Here is an 18,605-nt window from a genome sequence, read left to right as displayed (position 1 = left end):
AGTTTGTTCATTTTTATGGCATCACAGCTGGCCCAGAAGTGTTCAGTGCGCAGGCCTATACGGAAGCGGTAACTGTTTGTGTATGCTGTGTTGAGGGCAGAAGGAACTCAGAAAAAGTTTCACAGGTTCTCCGGGCGCATTTCTATGAGATGAGACCGTGGAAATGTTTAGTTTGGACAGGTTTGTCGACGAGTGTTCTGCCGATGTCAACTAAAGAGTACAACCTCGTCATTGGACACATTGCAGCTATTTGTTGCAGAATCATCATTGATGCAGCTGTGGCACTGTCCACACAGATGTTGAAGGCAAACTGACACTAGATGGGAAGCTTCTAATGCACGCTCTGTTCTTTGAGGTTCGTTTTTTTATGACTCACGTGTTTTCGAACGAGTCGCAGGTAATGAGAGACGAGGGACCACCTAGGGTTAGCCGCTTTGTGGGCACTTTAGTGGACGTCAGCCAAGTGCGCACTTTCGCCGACGAGATAGGTGGTGTTTTCGTGTTCGAAATTCGGTGACTCTGGCTTAGGTAGCGGCTGCAGTTGAATTGCAAAACGTGTAACATTGTGGAACATTTATGGTGATTTAAGGGTGGAACAGTTCCCGAACTTAATCTGAGTTAAAAGGAATTAAAATCAACCGAAGCTTTTATCGTAAATGGTCTGGAACAGTGTACCCCTTGAAATAAAGATCGCTAACAATTTTATTTTTTCTCTAAAAAGGTTCTATCGTTCGAAGCTAGGCTGGAGGAAACATCAATATAAATATCAATAAGGCATCGTGGACAGGCACCAGGTTGGTGCATAAAAATATATTTGTGGAAAAGTTTTATGTTAACTTTCAATTGTATGGTTCCGATCTCTTCAGCGGCTATTCCTGCCGAAATGCATCGAGGTTTGTGTTGCTGTGTACTCTGTTTTTGTGGCTCTTAGGTCTGTACATGTAGTTGTGTATCTGTGTGTACATAGAAGCTGAATGTGTTTATTTGAAAAAAAAAAAGAGCACTGTAAAGATTCTTTTTTAAACAATCAACCTCGATTGTAAGATTCGAATGTGTAAAAGTGTATATTTTGTTTTCCCTGTATTGATTGATATTGGTGTTTATTTTCTTCACTGGCGGCTTATGAGTGCCTTTGCGTCCTGTATTTACACACTCCGCGTACACCAAGTATTGCACTTGTTTCTCTGCATTGTTAATTATGTTTGTTTTCCCTGCTGTCTATCTTTATCTGGGCCTCAACTAGCTTCGCTATTGGCCCAACATCTTGTTGCATATTTGTAATGCGCAAAATTATCTAATAAATATGAAATGAAAAATGAAACCAAAGTAGAAATTGGCCATTGTCTAGAGTGAAGTAAAGGTATGCAGGACGACCATACTTTTGCGACCGTTTTTATTCCTTGAAACGCAACCGCCGGTGATCAGCTATTTGCGAGAGCTAGGGGAGGCTTCCTGCCCAAGCTTTATTGAAGAAATGCTGAGCTAAGCTGATCTGTGTGATACAATCTATTAAATATATAGCAATGTACGATAGGGAAGAACAGTCGCTTGCTTGATATCTTGGGACCACACTGGCTTTGCGGCTCCGTGATTTAAAGCCATGCGAGCGTCTTATTTCACTTCCGAGGTTTAAACCTCTGCTGCTAAATTTTTTTTTGTGTTTTACTTGCTCATTTAGGCAATTTTCTCTATACAACGTTCGCGTGGACCGAAACCTTCTTGCTCCACGGCCGACGCGGCAGACTGTGTGCCGACACCGATAAGCAGGCAAGGTTTCGGCGCCACCGCCGACATTGCCCGAAATTTAGCCTGTGCAAGGAGGAACATGCGCACGGACAGCCCACAGACACGGTGCCGAATCGGCCCAATGTCGGCCTGGTGTGAATTGCGCCTCTTACTATCCGAAGACTAGTAAGGCTAGTGCCGAAGGTGCGGTCGAAAGTGTTCGCATTTGAGCGACGCCAGTAACGCGGGGGTGGGAAACCACTGCTTACGCCTCTGCTCAACATTTGTTTACGACACTTACCCTTCTTAAAGGATTAAGAGAAAACACAACTTTATTTAATTTGAAAGAACTAGGATTCATTATCTCACTCAGCGCCATTACAGCCACAAAAGATGTTTTTTAACGAAAAAAAGCAAGAAGTATTTAAAAACTTTCAAATTTTGCGCCACAGTGACGTGTTATGAGCAAGAATGACGTCACACGGGCCAACAATAAAACATAATTTTCAGTGCGTTAACTGCACGTTAGCATTAAAGTCATGCGGTAAAACGGAACTAGGAGCCCCATTACAGACGTCCAGTCATGTGTCGTCCCGACAGGTCAGTTAGGCGGCCGCCAATCGCACAAACAAGGTTCCGTGACGTCATAGAAAAGTTGCGGGAAATTGGCTAGGGGGTCACGACTGCTTCACACGTTTTCTTTAATATATCCGTTGTTTGTTCGAAGATTGCGATGATATTGGTATCATTGTTATCGGGACTAAGCAGACTTTCTAATAAACCCAATTTGTATTTTGTCTTCATGGCTCCTTTAAGTGGTGCTGACAAGGTAATCCGGCCCATTCTGCAGCCTACAACATGGTAGAAGCACGGCATGCCGACCCCGGCCCAATGTATCGAGTATATGGGATCGAGGATAACGTCGGAAGACGGGCTTGTTGCATAGTACCAAAGCTGAGATTGATGTGGACAACTCTTAAAAAAACCCAACAGCTCAATACTGGTACATATGCGAGTCGCAATGATAACTATAGTTCTTTAAAAAAAAGTAGGATTGACACACCCGCTAGTGCCTACGCGTGAACTGATAACATTGGGCTTCGCGGAATGACATTGCTAAAAGTTTGAGCGTAATTTTACGTCCCTGCAATAATCATTGCAACTGCCGCTGATGTCCCAGCGTATTTTTTGTCCTTTCGTCTTTATATAAATACATACTGCTTTTGCGTCTGGATACCCGATGAAAGTGCGTTTATTATAGCTCGCGTTTCTGCAATGCGTATACAAATAGAAATTTGTCGAATTTCCTTCAATACAAAACGGACGTTAAGAAAATCTGGATTAAGTCAGGAAGTACTGCTTTGAGCTCGACATGACAAAGGTTTCACGTTGGTTACCTCTGCAAAGGAAAAGCACCAATTATTTTAGGCTGCGTGGGACAGGTCTCGACCGTGCTTGCAGCGCTGTTTCTGAGTCCTTATAAGGCTGTAGCTTTTAGGTGTCGTCTAAACACTGCTATAATCTAGCTTCAAAGAAGGTAACGTACAGCTGTATACTGATAGCCTATGAACCCTAAATGTAATTAGCTATCCAAATAATCGGAACCCAAATATATTTAGAAAAAAAGAAATGCTAAACAAAATAGCAAAAAAGGTCAAAATAACGTTAACTTACATTAAAGGTCACAGTGGCAATATTCGTAAAGAAATAGCGGACGAAATGGCTAAAGAAGCAGCAAAATATGGCGAAAAAATTGACTGGCCTATTTCACTACAATTTATCAAAAAAAAAAACAGCTCAATATTAACCTAAGAAAACATTGGAATGTTGAGTGGCAACAAGAAGGAACTGAATAATATATTCGCAATGGATAAAGAATATTCGCAAAATTCGAGACCACTTTCCCACCAACTATTACACGCCACAGTTTATCACTGGACACGGTTGATTTCCGTTTTATTTTCATAGGTTCGTCATTACAAATTCATTCGTCATTACATCATTCGTTCGTCATTACATAGGTTCGTCATTACATCATTACACATGTAAATGTAACCTACCAGCAGACAGTTTTGACCACTATTTACAGGACTGCCCAATAACAAACAAACACAGAGAACAACTTCTTGATATCCATAGAAATTATCTCGTAAGAAGGAAACCAGTCCTAATAAAACATACATAAACATTAAAAATATTAGAAGAAATGACAATACTAATTAACGCTAATATTCAAGAATACTAACACCTCAAACATTTTGTCACAATTTCACACACACGCAGAAACAAAGTCAGCGGCAAATAACGCGATAATAGCTTTTAGACCTATTGTATTTACCATTGTTTTGTAGTGAGTCATTTTCTGTATAATTATCTTGTTTAATTACCTTTTTACATTTTCCATTTTTTTTAAATCCAAACACCAATTTTCAAGGTATTTTATTTACCCTATACCTCGATGGAACGGGAAAGGTTTGAGTTCTTGAGCCCGTTAATTAAAGTCTGTTTCTCACAACGGTCGGCTACATGCAGCTGCTTGAGAGATGAAGTAACGTGTAGTCCTGCTTTAGTCGGTAGAAAGAAAACTACACTTGTGTAGCATAAAACATACAGAACCTGTAGCTTCTTGCATTTTGGGATTATGTTTTCACGACGAATTTTATGGAAGGGCTTTTCAGGAAAATCAACAAACCGGCCCTGCTTTTTCCGAGTGTGAAGTTTATTGAAGTTCTTATTTTTATTTATTGATTTATCTATTTATTTATTTCATAAGGCATTTGTTAAGAAGTACAGAAATTGAAGTGGAATGGCGTTGGAAGACCGGGGATTTCTTTGTTTATTTTCTGTCCGCATACAGGTATTTACAGCCACATGTCCCTTTAAAAAAGTACATCGGCACAGTTGTTTCCTGTGTGCAGATGCTTTATGCTGCATAATACTATGCAGCGCAGATGCGCTAATGGCTCCCGCCTTTCTTCTCGTTTTGTATTTGTCTAACTGGTGATCACCCTTGGAAAACCCGTTACATCATTAACACCGGCAAAGCGTTTCTATCCGCATTCATAGAGGGTTAATGGCCCGTGCATAATTCGGTCGCATTGTACCGTTCACTGGAACGTGGAGATGACAGGTGGTGCACGGTTGAAGGCCACGTACGATGAGCGATAATGAAGTTTGTACTCAGCCACCGTGTAGTATTCATACCAAAAGCGGCTTATGCCATGCCTATTTTTATTCAATGCCCTCACATTGAACTAAAGGCCTGTTTGAACGAAATAATAGCCAGTCGCAAGCGCTAAAGCCAGACCGACGGCAGCAGTTCGGGGTGATCAGTAGACAGTAATATCCAGCCATTCGCTTTAGCATTAGGCCCACGTGAATGCGCTGTCCTAGTCGGAGATGTTTTCTGTGTTCACGCAGTAAGCACGAGATTTTTTGGGTCAAGGCAGATTGCCGAATGATGTTGCGCGTTTTGTGTGTCGGTCACACGCGGTATGTAGAACGCTTTCGGCGTGAATCGCGGCACTTTATTCTCGGGTTATTTCACTGACGCGCCCCCGTTCGAACCAAATCGTCAGGTTACGTGTCCCTAGATCGATAGCGTCTGTAAAACGGCGTATTCGACAACACACACATACCGTTTACCTACATGACCGTTATAAAAGTTAAATCATTTGAAATGCACCGTCTACTTTTTGTTGAAGTCAAAGAAAGAAACGTGTTCAAGTTCGCACAGTGTCTGCCGTACACCCTTCTTAGAGGGTCAAAGCGAACTTAGCCTTGCGTTCCTTTATTCCGCAGGAAGTGAAGGAAACTTTCTACGGGGGATTAGATTGGGTCACATTAAAGAGACCTCTAGACAGCTGCCAAAGATGTGGTAAAACAATTCAAGTGTGCTATCGGAGTTTGAAGTGGTCGTATTTGATAAATAGGTAGTAAGTTAGTGGAACTGTACACTGATCCCGTTTCGCCCCCCATGTTTGAACGAGCAAAGCTTCCCGCTGGCGCTTCAAGTATAATTTACGCGCGCTGAATAATTGATAGCACTGCGCCAAAAAGACTCGTGCATTGTAATCAAGTAAAGTGACTTTCCCCACCATTGCACCTGCTGAAGTGATTCGCGTAGTTCCGCCGGAAAAGGGCGCTAACATGCTTTACAATGTGTAGCTAGTATTTAAAGTGCAGCGTTGCAACGTTACAATCGGTACATGCTGAACGGACAGAGAAGTGAGTTTGTAAACCTTACCGCATTAGCGGACAAAATAAGGACCAATACACGACGGACATGCTACGACATTTCAGAAAAATGTAGGCTTATTTTCAAAGAGAAAGTTGCGTTATAAAGTACTGTTCTCTTCGCACCGTCCTCAACTGTAGGCGTGCCTACGGTGTTCCAGTTGGCTCAATGCGTGTGCATCTAGAAAGCTATCACTACAGTCATCAATGCATGGGCGATTACCCATGCAATCTGCAATTAACCTAAAAACGGACCAATGGCATATAGGATGGATAGTTGGCCACATTGAAAGCGTAACCTGCGCAACGCCCGTCTCAGGTGTCACGGATATTGGATGCATTTTTTTTCTGTCGTGAGTGCGACTTCACCGAACTTCGGGGTGGCATTGCGCTCTCACCTCACTGTTATTGGTCAACGTTTATTGCTTCGTTTTCTGCCTCCTTTTCTGACCTTTCTATTGGATGCCTACAATGAGAATAGTCTCCAGAAAGCTCATTACACGAGTGACAAAAAAGTAAACTTAATAAATGAAATAAACTCAATTGATCATTCCTTCGCTACACCCTGCCTTAAGGTAACATAATCACAATAAAAATATAAATTGCGAATCCAATACGGCAGCCAGTGAATTTTTCTTTGCGTATTCTCGAACGGGTCCAAAAGGTCTCACCGCGCAGTCATGCCGCCATCGACTTCTGCAATCGCATTCAGGTCCGCATAATGCAACGGTCGCACCGAGCGCCAACTCGAACCTTGACAGGTGTCGTCAGAGGGGTTACGAGAGTTACGGGAGCAGTGTCAACATGACCCCGCACGTGCCTCGAGCAGTTTCGCGCAAGTCACCGCTGTGCAAGTTCCGCGGCCCGGACCGAATAGCCGCTTCTTTCAGAGCGGCCCCTCCAGACGAACACCCCCAAGACAAGGGGGAGGTCCGAACCTACATTTCTCTCTGCCAAAGCGTTCAAACGCCGCTCATGTTTTGAGTTTACTAACATGTTGTAAGGGATTCCGTTTAGACGAACGGAAGCTCGTCAGATCGTTCTTCAGGTAACGTGATGCCACCATAGAGAGACTTCCCAGTCAAGGAGGCGGTGGCCGGTACGACCACTTTCACCCTGACCCCTCTGGGCCGGCCTACTTTCGTTGCCGGGCCTCAAGAGCCGTGCTGCCGCTCCTTCCTTTCCTCGACCGTGCCCGAAGCGGCCGTCTTTTGTTTTTCCTCGACCACGACGCGGTCGCACGGAGCAGGCTGTCCGCTCGCACAGTTGGAGCTGTATCGGGACAGCTCCGGCTCGGCCAACTAGTGTGTACTTTAGCCGTAATGACTTAAATGGCGGCCCAGCGACAGCGGCCAGAGAGCGAGCTGACACAGGACCACCGTAGGTGCGGTGTATACGCGCTTCACCTTCGGTCGTGTATAACCGCTAGCATATCAGCGTTGCGCCGTGATCTGACCGCTCGTCTTCGCGGAGTGGTGGTTTGGAGTCGGATACAGTCAAACACGGATATATCGAACACGGGTATATCGAATTATTGTCTATATCGAACTCATAAATTATCCCCTTGAAAATTCTGTGTAAAAGTATAGGAATTCGTACGTTTATATCGAACCGTATTTTTCCCGACATCGGGTATATCGAACGCCGCGGGAGCTGGTAGGTGCTCTTCGGCGGTCGCTGCACCCCCGATTGAGGTTGAGGAGGATCTGGATGAATGCGCGGGCATGGCGAAGGTCGGGTACAGGAGGCGACTCGTCGATAGGCTTTTGATGAACCTCCGCGTGGGCACCGAGCTTAAGGTTGACCTGCTGGGAGCCATACATATGATGACAAGCGCTTGGAACGGCGTGAAGAAGGAGACCGTGGCCAACTGCTTCCGGAAGGCAGGCTTTGTGACGGCCGAACTTTCCGAAGCTTGCGAAGACGGCGACGACGACGACGAGGGCATGGGCGACACGTTTCGTGAGTTGTCGTCCCTTTTCCCGGCTGCTGTTCCAGCCGGAGTGTCTGCCGACGACTTCGTGAACGCTGACACCAATGTTCAGGCTGTTTCGAGCCTCGGTGACGAGGATATTGTAGCTGCCGTCGCAGGAACCCAGGCCGATAGCTCGAGTGGTGAAGATCGTCCGGACGAGGAGGCGGCTACACGATCGTACTCCGCGGGTGAAGTGGCCGCTGCGTTCAGCTTGATTCGCCGTTGTAGCGGCGACATGGAAGGAACTGGGCTGTCGCACCTGGACGGCCTCGAGAAGATTGAGACCAGCGTCTTTAATTTCATTTCCAGGACGAAGAAGCAGGCCCAGATCAGCGATTTTTTTTTTCACGGAAATAAAGCGTCCTGTTGCGTCGTGAGTGCGGAATTAGTTGTCATTCTTGAATGCCCCCATCGGTGTGTGATCGTTCGCCATAGGTGAGGTCTCAGAGCCCATATTTTTTATATCGAATTTTTCATATATCGAACTATTTTGCGATCCCCTTGGAGTTCGATATATCCGTGTTCGACTGTAGTGCATTCGAGCGCTTTAGCGTCGGCCCGGAACGGGATTTGTACTCCTGTCGCTAAGGTAGCCGACGCGGGTGTCCTTCCGGGTACTAAGGAGATGGACGCTTTATTTAGAAGCGTGCGCCGAGCAAATTGAGGATGCGAGGTGGCAGCGATAGTTTATAGAAAAGGGCAGGCGTTAGAGAGGCAAAATAGGAAGAGAGATTGCGCGGTTACATGTTGCGGCGCTGGAGGCGTGCAGGTGAGGCAGACACGGGGCATTGTTTGCTGAAATTATGCAAATTATGCAGGGTTCCGCATTACTATGGCTAACCAGGGAAATATCTTTTTTTAAAGCGGCTGAGCGTGTCGCTTTCTGGTAGCGCTTTTGTTTCGAGTTAAGTGATTTTGTTTACAGCGTTTCCATTTTTGAACGGCGGAGTATTTGGGAAAAATAACCCTTCTACCCATTGCTGCTAAATTATTGGCCCGTTAGGTTATACAGTGCTAAGTTGGCGCTGATATAGGGTAAGTCAGTATTGCGCTGACCAGCCCAGCCATGAGGCAATCAAGGAAAGTGCCACTTGAATTCGTTTGATTTTCTACAGCGAAGCTCTATCGCGCAAGCTACTGACCAAAATTGCGTGTGTTAACCGGGTCGCTTGGACAAAGCATCGCACGCGCTCGCTGTAGAGCTACTGTAAAATAATCTGTAGCTTGCAATCTAATGGATACGTATCTTTCCTTCACTGTGATTTTCACTTAGATTTTTTCCCTAATGCAGGAAAAAAAAATTGAAGTGAAGTTGGTCGCTGAGAGAACCATGTCATTACGCCGAGTTTTATTTACGTGACTTAATTAATTAGGTCACAGTGATGTTGCGGACGTTAAAGAATTCTACTCTGCTGTCAATACATCACCGTCTACGCAGAGAGTATGGTTGCAGAAAACGGACGCTACTCTGGTTCTATTGAAACTATGTTGGAACAAATTATCGGAAAAATAATGTAGAATTGATTGTACGGATACTATATGTATGTGTTGTTATTCGGCCAATATAGTAATTCGCAATAGAAAACTCAATATAGTTATCCACCCACACAGCTTCGCTGGTCTTCGGTCTTTGGAGTATTATAAGGGGTATATTTTTTTTTCTGCAGTCATAAAGAGACCTTTCAAATTACTGCAGGTTTACTGACATTTTGGGGGGAAGCCCCTCAGGGGCTCCGGCTGTCGACGTCTGATGTCGTCGTCGTAACCGTCGCCTCTTGTAGTCACGTTACTAAAACACCGGGACGCTCGTTTACGCCTCGCGCTAGAACGTCATCATCATCATCAGCCTATCTGAGCCCACCGCAGGGAAAAGGCCTCTCCCGTAGATCTCCAATTAGCCCGGTGCAGTGCTAACTGCGACCAATTTATCCCCGCAAACTTCTGATGTCATCTGCCCATCTAAGTTTCTGCCTCCCCCTGCCACGCTTGCCTTCTCTAGGGATCCACTCTGTTACCCTTAATAAACAACGGTTACCTTGCCCTCGTATTACATATGCCCTGCCCACGTCCATTTCTTTTTAATTTCTACTGATATGTCATTAACGCGCGTTTGTTCCCTCACCCACTCCGTTCCTTTCTTGTCCCTTAATGTTACACCTGTCATCTTCCGTTCCATTGTTCGCTGAGTCGTCCTTAAGTTGAACCCTCTTAGTGAACCTCCAAGTTTCTGCCCCGTAGATGAGTACCGGTAAGATGCAGCTGTCATACACTTTCTTCTTCAGCGACAATGGTAGGCTGCCATTCATTATCCGAGAATGCCTGCAGAATGCACTCCACTACATTCTTATCCTTCTAATTATGTCTACCTCATTGTTGGAATCCGAAGTCACTACATGGCCTAAGTGGATATAATCGCTTACCACTTCCACTGCCTCGCCACCTGTCTCAAACCTCTGTGCTCTCCCGGGATTATAAAGCATTACTTTAGTTTACTGCATAATAATTTTGAGACCCACGGTTATACTCTGCTTGTCCAGTGCGGTAGACATGCTGTGCAGAACGTAACGCGCACTAAAAATACACACCGGGACGCTCTTTTTCCAACGCCGCGTGCTAGAACGCTTCTTGCTTGAAAGACGCGAGACTTTTACCGCCAAGCTGTATACCTCCACACCCCCAGCGGTTTCATCTCCCTTGGCAAAAATGCCGAGGCGCCAAGAATACACCTATACACTGCATGCTGCACCCCTCCCCAGGTTTCACGTTTGTGGAGGTGGCCCGGGATGTTTTTCCTTACCACGGTACTATTACTTGCCGAGCCGACACTGAATCTTACTCGTATAGCTCTTTCCATTTTTTTTTAATGCGCACTTGCAGGCCTACTGGCCCGTATAGGGCCTGTCCCTTGGGGCTGGTAATTTTGGAGCAAGCCGCCACATCTGTCTGCAGTGAAAAGAATAACACCTTGAAAGGAACAAGTTCGAGCGGCCGTCAAGCGCGAAGGCGGCCGTCCGTTCGTTTGTGTCGCGCCATTAAACACGCCTGCTGCGGGTGTCGCGATCAGCAATGAAGGCTATATCTAGTTGCCTGTCTTTCACATTCCGTCTGAGAAAGATAACAGTAACGGGTGGGTGCGGGGACCTTCGGTCGAAAAGAATCGCAGATGCCAGAATACGCACAACAAACGATTGCGCGTTGAACTTCGGTGGGCCCTTCTCTAGAAAGACTCGATTTCAGGGTCGCTTAGTGCAGCGAAAAAACAAAAACAAAGCTGGAGTACAAAGTCGGGCGCATTCGACGATGCAGCCTCCACAAGCAGGCCGGAGACCCCTCCCGGATGGCGCCCACAACCTTCTCTTCTGTCCGATTCGGCGGTCGATAGAAAGCCATGAACGGAGTCCTTGGTATAAGTTATGCATGTTTCCTGGCGCGAAAAAAGGAACTAAGAGACAAGAAAGCGGACGGATCCGCATTCTTCTCCTGTATTGTCATCTTTTCTGCGCTAGGCAACATGCATATGTTATTCGAGTACTAACTCACCCAACTTTCGCTCTGGTTGATCTCATTGTTCCATTCTGTCATTTTCGACTGCTCAGACCTGCATCAGGGTAGCTTCGTGCGCTTTTTTTCCTTTTTTTTGGGGGGGAGGGGGAGTGCGAGGGAGGATAAAATTTATATTTATAGAGCTGTCGTGGACTGCCCACCAAGTGCTCTGAACTGTTTTGCGCAGACACATAAAAGAGACTACATATGACCAGTTCGGACAGCTGATCGCCAGAAGCAACAGCCGTCGAAGTAACAAAGCCGCCGCTGTTTCAGGCCTATGTAGATCTACGCGTGTGGCAGTGACACGAAAGGTTCTTCCTTCTGCCGAAAGATCGAAACCAAAGGCGCGAAAGCAAGAAAATGTCTGCTGAAATCGAGGTCGAATTGGATAGGGCCGAACACTCCTGTTGAAACTTTACTTCCAAGAGGACAAAGAAGTGAAGTGCAGATGTGACGAGTAGAAGACGACGATGAGGAATGATGGCGGCGGTCGGACGTGGTTTGTCTGTGATCTGTTGTGAATGCAGTTCTTTTCCCTTGACGAAGGCGTTGTAGTCGCGGAAACTCGCACAAGTCTTCCCTCAATTTCGAATACACATCCGGGTGTGGGACAGGGCAAGGGTGTGAAATGTGAACTTTTATTATATATCTGTTTTTACACTAACGATCGCATCATTAACAACAAGTGGGCTATTCTAAACTTAACCAGCAATATATGCATGTGCATGGGGTCTCACTTTCGAGTTCAGAAATGTAGGGCGTCTCACAGGGGTAAGTGCGACTGCTGGCTAGCACTGGCACTGCGATACCAAGGCTCGAAAAGCCTCTTCATTAAGGCTACTTATGATTAATGGCACTCTACACCAACCACACGCTAAATAAAGGCGTCAATGTTGCAAGCGTATTTCTTTCATCCCCAGGCATTTGCGGTTTTTGTCGCCCATCTGCAATGATTACCCACGCACCTGAACAGATAGATAAAATCTAAACGGCAGCCGTCCCACCCACTTATACACTTTCCTTCGGTGGCGAGCACGTCGTGCACTCTTGTTATCTGATGAATGCAAGATCTCCCTCCCTTTATGCTATTAAGAAAGCGCGGGTCAGGTTGCCAGAGAGCGATCCTAGCGCCGATTAGTGATCGTAAAATAGCATGTAGATAACAAGCTCCGATGATGCCTCCGTAGCAGTCGCCGCAAAAGTAGTTCGGTGCAGTGTCTCGTTCCAGCGCGGATCGAAGCGTGACCATGTGTTTTCACCCTGCTTACGGGTGGTATATCATTGAAAAACGAAACTGGAAGTGGGTCAAATACTACGTGTGCCTCCTGGTTTTATAATGTGGATTAGCGGTTCTAATTTGTAAAAAGGGCAGTAAGTCAAAGTCGATTCGACGCAGATTCAGCAGATTAGGCCCGCCGACCTGCGTATGAGAATCTCAATCCGACGTCTGCAATCCTTCGCAAGGTCAGCTATTAGAGAGGCAAATAGGGATTCGCAATATCCATTAGAATTTTTTTTTCAACCGGCATTCCAAACCTTAACATTTGACCATCGATATTTTACATACGGAAAGAGTGAAAAGGTGACAACTCAGGTTATATCTCCTCTTCGCTTTATTCTGTCGCACCGGATAGTCAGGCGGGCACTTATACATTGCTGCAGAATAAAAGCCGGTTAGTTTGATGGCGGAAGCCCACCTCGTCAGCTATCTTGACCTTGTACAGACTGGTCGGGTGCGTTCCGTGGAATGTGAACCGCGCACTGCATAACTTAGGGAATCATCTTGAATACGAAAAGAGTATATATTTAACAGAAGTTTTAACAGCCTCGATTCACGCGCTGTGCTTACGACCGTTCGCTTGAAGCACCTTCTGGTTGCTGACATTTCTCCGAACTTGCTTTTCGCTTAGTGTGACGCAGAACGAGTGTTAGAAGTTATCGTAGTACTTCATAGTGTGCTGCATTAGGCACATTTACAGACTCAGAAGCAAATATGCACAACGGTATATTTTGAGCAACAACACACATTGAACGTCCTTTTTGTTGACGCCTTTCGTGAGTTACGAAATTCATTTCGCGGAAGTCCGATTATTTTGTTAATATTCGGCATTTGGGTAAAATTAAGTTGAGTAAACTGTGCAAGGTACTGTAGGGCACCACAGAGGGATTTCATACGCCCCGAAAATACTGATCTTTAAAAGCGAAGGCATTTCTGGAGCTAAATATGGAGGATACTTTTTGGCGTTAACTTAAAAATGGACCGGTCTTTAGGCAAACACGAAGCGCAAGCGCACCAACAAGTTTGGTAATCGGGGGTCACAGAGGCGCAAATCGGCAACCATTTTGCCCCCCCTCTCGGTATAATGCAGCTGCATAGCCAGCCCTCTCTAGCCTTGAGACGAATTCACGGTATCAAAGGAAGTCAACACCTCATATGTGCGAATTGACTGAATCAGGGGCACTGTCTTGGCGCTAAAAGCCGCTGTACTGCGTGTGGAGAATTTCGCGTTTATGGTGGCACATACTGTCGTACGAACCTTACTAAAGGCGTGTGGTTAATTTAGGCAGTAATAAACATGTCAAGGTTTTTGTTATCATCATCAGCTTGAACCGAAGTGATGATGATGATGAAGAAAAAGCATCTGTAAAGCGCGCCATTGTGAATCACGGCATCTTGTGGGGGAAAACCTTGGCCGTATGAAGTCTACTGGAGGCGCACCAGTCGTGGCCCGAAAACATGGTGTCCGGTAAAGGGCCAGGGTTGTTTCAAACCTACTTTAATCAGGGAGTAGTTGTAACTGTGACCCTGTTCACCTCCTTTCCTGAAACAATTTCCTTTGTTCCATCACTCGGCAAGTCTGACGTTGAGGGCGTTTTACGGGAGTCCTACTGCGGCGACCTTGCGCTACGTATTCTTCAAAAACGTCAGCTTAGCCAGCATATAGACCATTCAAGACCTTGGGCGTGCCTGGTCCACTAATACCCGATATAGAACGGTGTGAAAAGCCAAAGGAATAAGGCCATTCCGTACGGATATAGCTGTCTGCATCATCAGCACGAGAAGAGCGGGGACTCGCTGAACGCAGGCCACTGGGTGTGCCGTAGCTGGGCGGGCAAGCGGTCCCATTGTTCGCAGCAAACTAGCTCGCTTCCTCTCGATCGGCTTAATGGCGGCCGGCTCCATCAGGGGCGAGTGGGGGACGGACGACCCTTGATGTCAGCAGCGGCGACGTATTCCGGTCGAGCGGTGACATCTGCGATCTCTTCATTCAGCGCAGCCTCTGCTTCCCAGGCTAATCTGGCTGTCGCCGCCATCATCCCTTGCAGTCTTCGGTGGGGCCGATGCTGTAACAATGGGTGTTTGTCGGAGAGCACGCTCCCGTTTGACCCATATTGCGGCGGCCGTAATCAGAGCTGCTTGCGTCCCGCATTTGAGGGGCGGTTATGAGATGGGATTACGCTTACTCGGACGTTTTGAGGGCGCCGTTAACATAAGTGAAATGAATAAAATCTTCACAGTGAAAATGTATCAAATCGCCGTTAAAATGAACAAAACCGACAGGAAATTTGGTCAGCAAATTTGTTGGCTTACAAAGCTTATGAAAACATGAACGCCTGTCCTATTAGGCATGCAGGTTTACTTGGGACCGTTGGTTGTTGTGAAGGGCACTGGAAGAATAAAAAATGAACGCAACAACATGCGGCTGATCGATGGGATTCACACGACAGGAATGCGTTAGCATTAGTTTCGATCCTTCGCTCATTTGCACGTTCATGTTGCGTGCGACATGGTGAGACAAACACTGATTCAACATCTGAAGAAAATATCAGCACAGAGGCCCCACCGAACGGTGTCGCCCCTGCTCGTACGTTTTAGCTTCACCTTCCCGTCCCATAGCCTCCGCATTCTTCCGTCTACGTGACTGTACCGAATGACGCGTACCACTGGTAGAAGGCGATGTGTCCATTGTTACTTTTGCGTATAGAGTTTCATGCAAATTTATACTATACGGCAATCTGGAAACCTGCGTTGCAGTCGTCAGTCGTCAGAGGCGGGGCCAAAACTGCTGGAACCGTTCTTCTCATCCTTGTCATTCGAGTGGGCAGAGTGTCGCCAACTGCTTCTTTTACATAAGTGCGCCGTGCACTGCCGGCAGGATTAGTCAAGTAAACCCATTTTTTGCATTCTTTCAATTGACGCAGAGTTGCCTGATGGAGCGGGACAACGCCCTGTTCGGCCAACTCCTGGGCCTGCACCAGAGCATCGCCGAGCTCAGACTTGCACGGGACTTGCCGGAGGAGACGTTCACTCGTGCTGCGGTGCCCGAGCCCGGAACGACGAAGCCACCCAGCCGGCCGGCCTCTCTCGAGTCCCTCGCCTCGTCGTCGTCGTCGTCCGAGCAGGGCGGAGGGTGTCGCCGGTGTGCCTTTGGACAGATTCGCCGTCGACGTGCCCTGTCCCAGGCCTACGACTCCGGTGTCCAGTTACACTACGGCAGCAGCCATTCCGAGTCCGACCACGAAGTCTTCGTCTGACGCGGGAGAAGACTGTGGTGCTTGAAGGTGTAGCTGTGAATGTGCATCGTGATGACGGCAAGACCTCCAAGTTCGCCGTGGCTGCCACAGATGGAAATTTTGAGTTTGAACAATCACGTAGTGCTAACAATAAATTGTGGTTCGAAAAGACTGCGAGCATCGCCACAACCACCCCGTCGAGCACGATGGCGGCATCAATTTTTAGTGCAGCAGCATATTTCTTTTTTTTTTTTCTGTGAGGTTTTTTTGTTTACATTCAAAGTCGCCGTTCGGTGTCACTATAACGAACGTTTGCCTTCGGTGTCTTCGCGTTGCTTTGTGAATGATTATAAACTTTGAATTTTTTTGTGGCGCATTTTGAGCATTTTTGATTAAAAAGGTCTAACAAAATCGAAATTCCGTTGTGTTGTGATGAACGGAGCTGCGTTACCTTTGTTTTAACTGACAGGCGTCTTCCCTAGTGCTACAAGCTCGTATTGCAATAAAACTGCATTCTGCGTGATGCTACCTCGCATACGTGAGGTACATTGCAAGGGCTAACTATTGGGGTGACTTCAACGTAACCGGCCCACTCAGGGATGCTATGCGAAAACTGACGGAGGGTGCGACCAGGGCACTCACCGAACAAGGTAGATATACATGGTTATCAAATTTAAGTCTACAATTTTTTTTTTTAATTAGCCGCTAGATTTACGGGAAGACCACCTCTACAGTGAGGTTATTCGCCCAAGGGACACAGAATTACGTGGTAAGTATTGATGACTGTGGCTTAATTAACTAAAATTGAATAATTAACTTTTTAGTGGCTGCAGTAAGCAGGCATTTTTCTATTGAAAAGTTTGGCGTAATCGTGTTTCTACGTAGTTGTATTTGGCAGAGTTATTTTACCGCATCCGTACTCAGAGATATCGAACTGCGAAGTTTAATTGCCGTTGACATGATTACGCATGCAAGACAGTGAGGGCCGGCGCAAAGCCACTCCCTTGTCGCGTGCCTGGTGTGAACGGTGTTTAGCTTGAAAATTGGGTGGAGGAATAGGAAAAAATGATAACTGGGACCCTTTCAGTCTAGGCTGGCGTTATCGCAATCTTGGATCCGCTATCGAAACACAGAACAAAAGGGAGTGCGCTGGTTCTCACTGTGTTGCGTGCGTAATCGTGCGAACGGAAATTAAATTTCCCAGTTCGATATCTCGGAGTACGGATGCGCTAGAAGTATTCTGCGAAATGAAACGGCGTAGAAACATGATTGCGTCTAACGTTTCAATGCAGACATGCCTGCCTACTGCAGCCACTAAAAAGTTAATTAGTCAATTTTAGTTAAGCCAGAAATTACCACGTAATTCTGTGTCCCCTAGGGCGCATAATGTCACTGTAGAGAAGGTCTTCCTGTAAATCTAAGCGCCTAATTAAAAAAGAACCGTGCCGACTTAACTTCTATCGCCCTGCATATGCGGAGCAGTGACTTAAACACTAGCGAGTGTTTAAGGAAGCGATTCACACGGTTCACCAAATTCTGGCTAAAGCGATTATGTTGGAGCTCTAGAAGGCACTGTCGGTGGCCACAATGCGATAGACTGTTGTCCCAAGAAGTTCAACTAATACGTAGAGGTTCTGCCTCGGTACACAGTTACCGTGCCCCCACCTCAAACAGTCTGACGCCCTTCGTAAAGTGAAAGATCAGGCCTGAAAAGGAGTGAGACATCTATGTAGGAGAACAAAAACTCGCTGTCCCCATTCCCTTCCTGATTCCCATAACCCATTCCCTTCTCCTTCTTCCCATTGCCTTCAACCCAACCGATTCTGCTACTTCCGAGGGGAGATCAGGGAAGTATTCCCGAGCCTGTACGCTTGACTATGGGTCGCTGAGTAGTTTTTTCGCCTTATTTTATCTCCCCCCTCGGGCGATCCAAATTCCACTCGCCTTGTGGTCAATTCATTTATTTTACAATTGGGTATGAAGCGGTTACACTCGGTGGTACCGGTTGAAGCATTTTGATTTACATTCTTTTGCTTCGTTTTCTCAAAGGTATGCTGGATTCCACGGTACTCTTAAAAATACTTTCAGACGCGCAGAAGAGCAAAAGCGTCCATTAAGTGAATGGTGTATGATGTTTAGAATACAACATGAAAGCACCTGCCTACGACTACGTACAAATAAATAAATTGGTTATGATTATTAATAAAGAAATCCAGCATAAAATATGTTGCTTAACTTTTGTTGTCATTGAGTTACGCACCGCTTGTAGAGAATATTACCACTGCCTGGCTCGCGACTAGTCTGCTAGTCTGCATGGTGTTTGTTAAAGTGCAGACAAAATTGGACGAAGAATAAATGTGTTGTAAAAAGTAAGCAGGCTACAGTGCCATTATCTTTCCCTTCACGGGTCGGATTTCCCGTTGAACCTTGTGCTGTATTTTGCGGGGGGTGAAGCAAACGAAGTGCGAGGTAAACGACTTTCGCCAGCCAAGTTTAAACTAATGTTTATTTTGCAAAGGCTGTGATAGCATGCGGCTTGAAATGAAGGCTAGGCTAAAATGGGTTTAGTTTTGCACTTGCGCCCAAGCTATTGCCGCGGCACTGAGGA

The 18,605-nt window shown here is 46.2% G+C and overlaps 1 protein-coding gene across 1 annotated transcript in view; it reads left to right on the top strand.

Moving 5' to 3' along the window:
- Positions 1 to 17,304, top strand: part of LOC144179638 (uncharacterized) — a 54,396-nt gene extending 37,092 nt beyond the window's left edge. The window contains exon 2 of the mRNA XM_077708064.1: positions 15,686 to 17,304. Within this exon, the coding sequence (XP_077564190.1) occupies positions 15,686 to 16,018 (333 nt within the window). The 3' untranslated portion in view covers positions 16,019 to 17,304. The remainder of the gene's footprint in view (positions 1 to 15,685) is intronic.
- Positions 17,305 to 18,605: the final 1,301 nt, after the last annotated feature.

The sequence above is a fragment of the Haemaphysalis longicornis genome, unplaced genomic scaffold (assembly GCF_048455015.1).
Source record: "Haemaphysalis longicornis isolate Haplotype H1 unplaced genomic scaffold, Haemaphysalis longicornis Haplotype H1 scaffold_4, whole genome shotgun sequence".
Lineage (NCBI taxonomy): Eukaryota > Metazoa > Arthropoda > Arachnida > Ixodida > Ixodidae > Haemaphysalis > Haemaphysalis longicornis.
The sequence above is the reverse complement of the archived record's forward strand: the minus strand, read 5'-3'. Positions and strand labels throughout refer to the sequence as shown.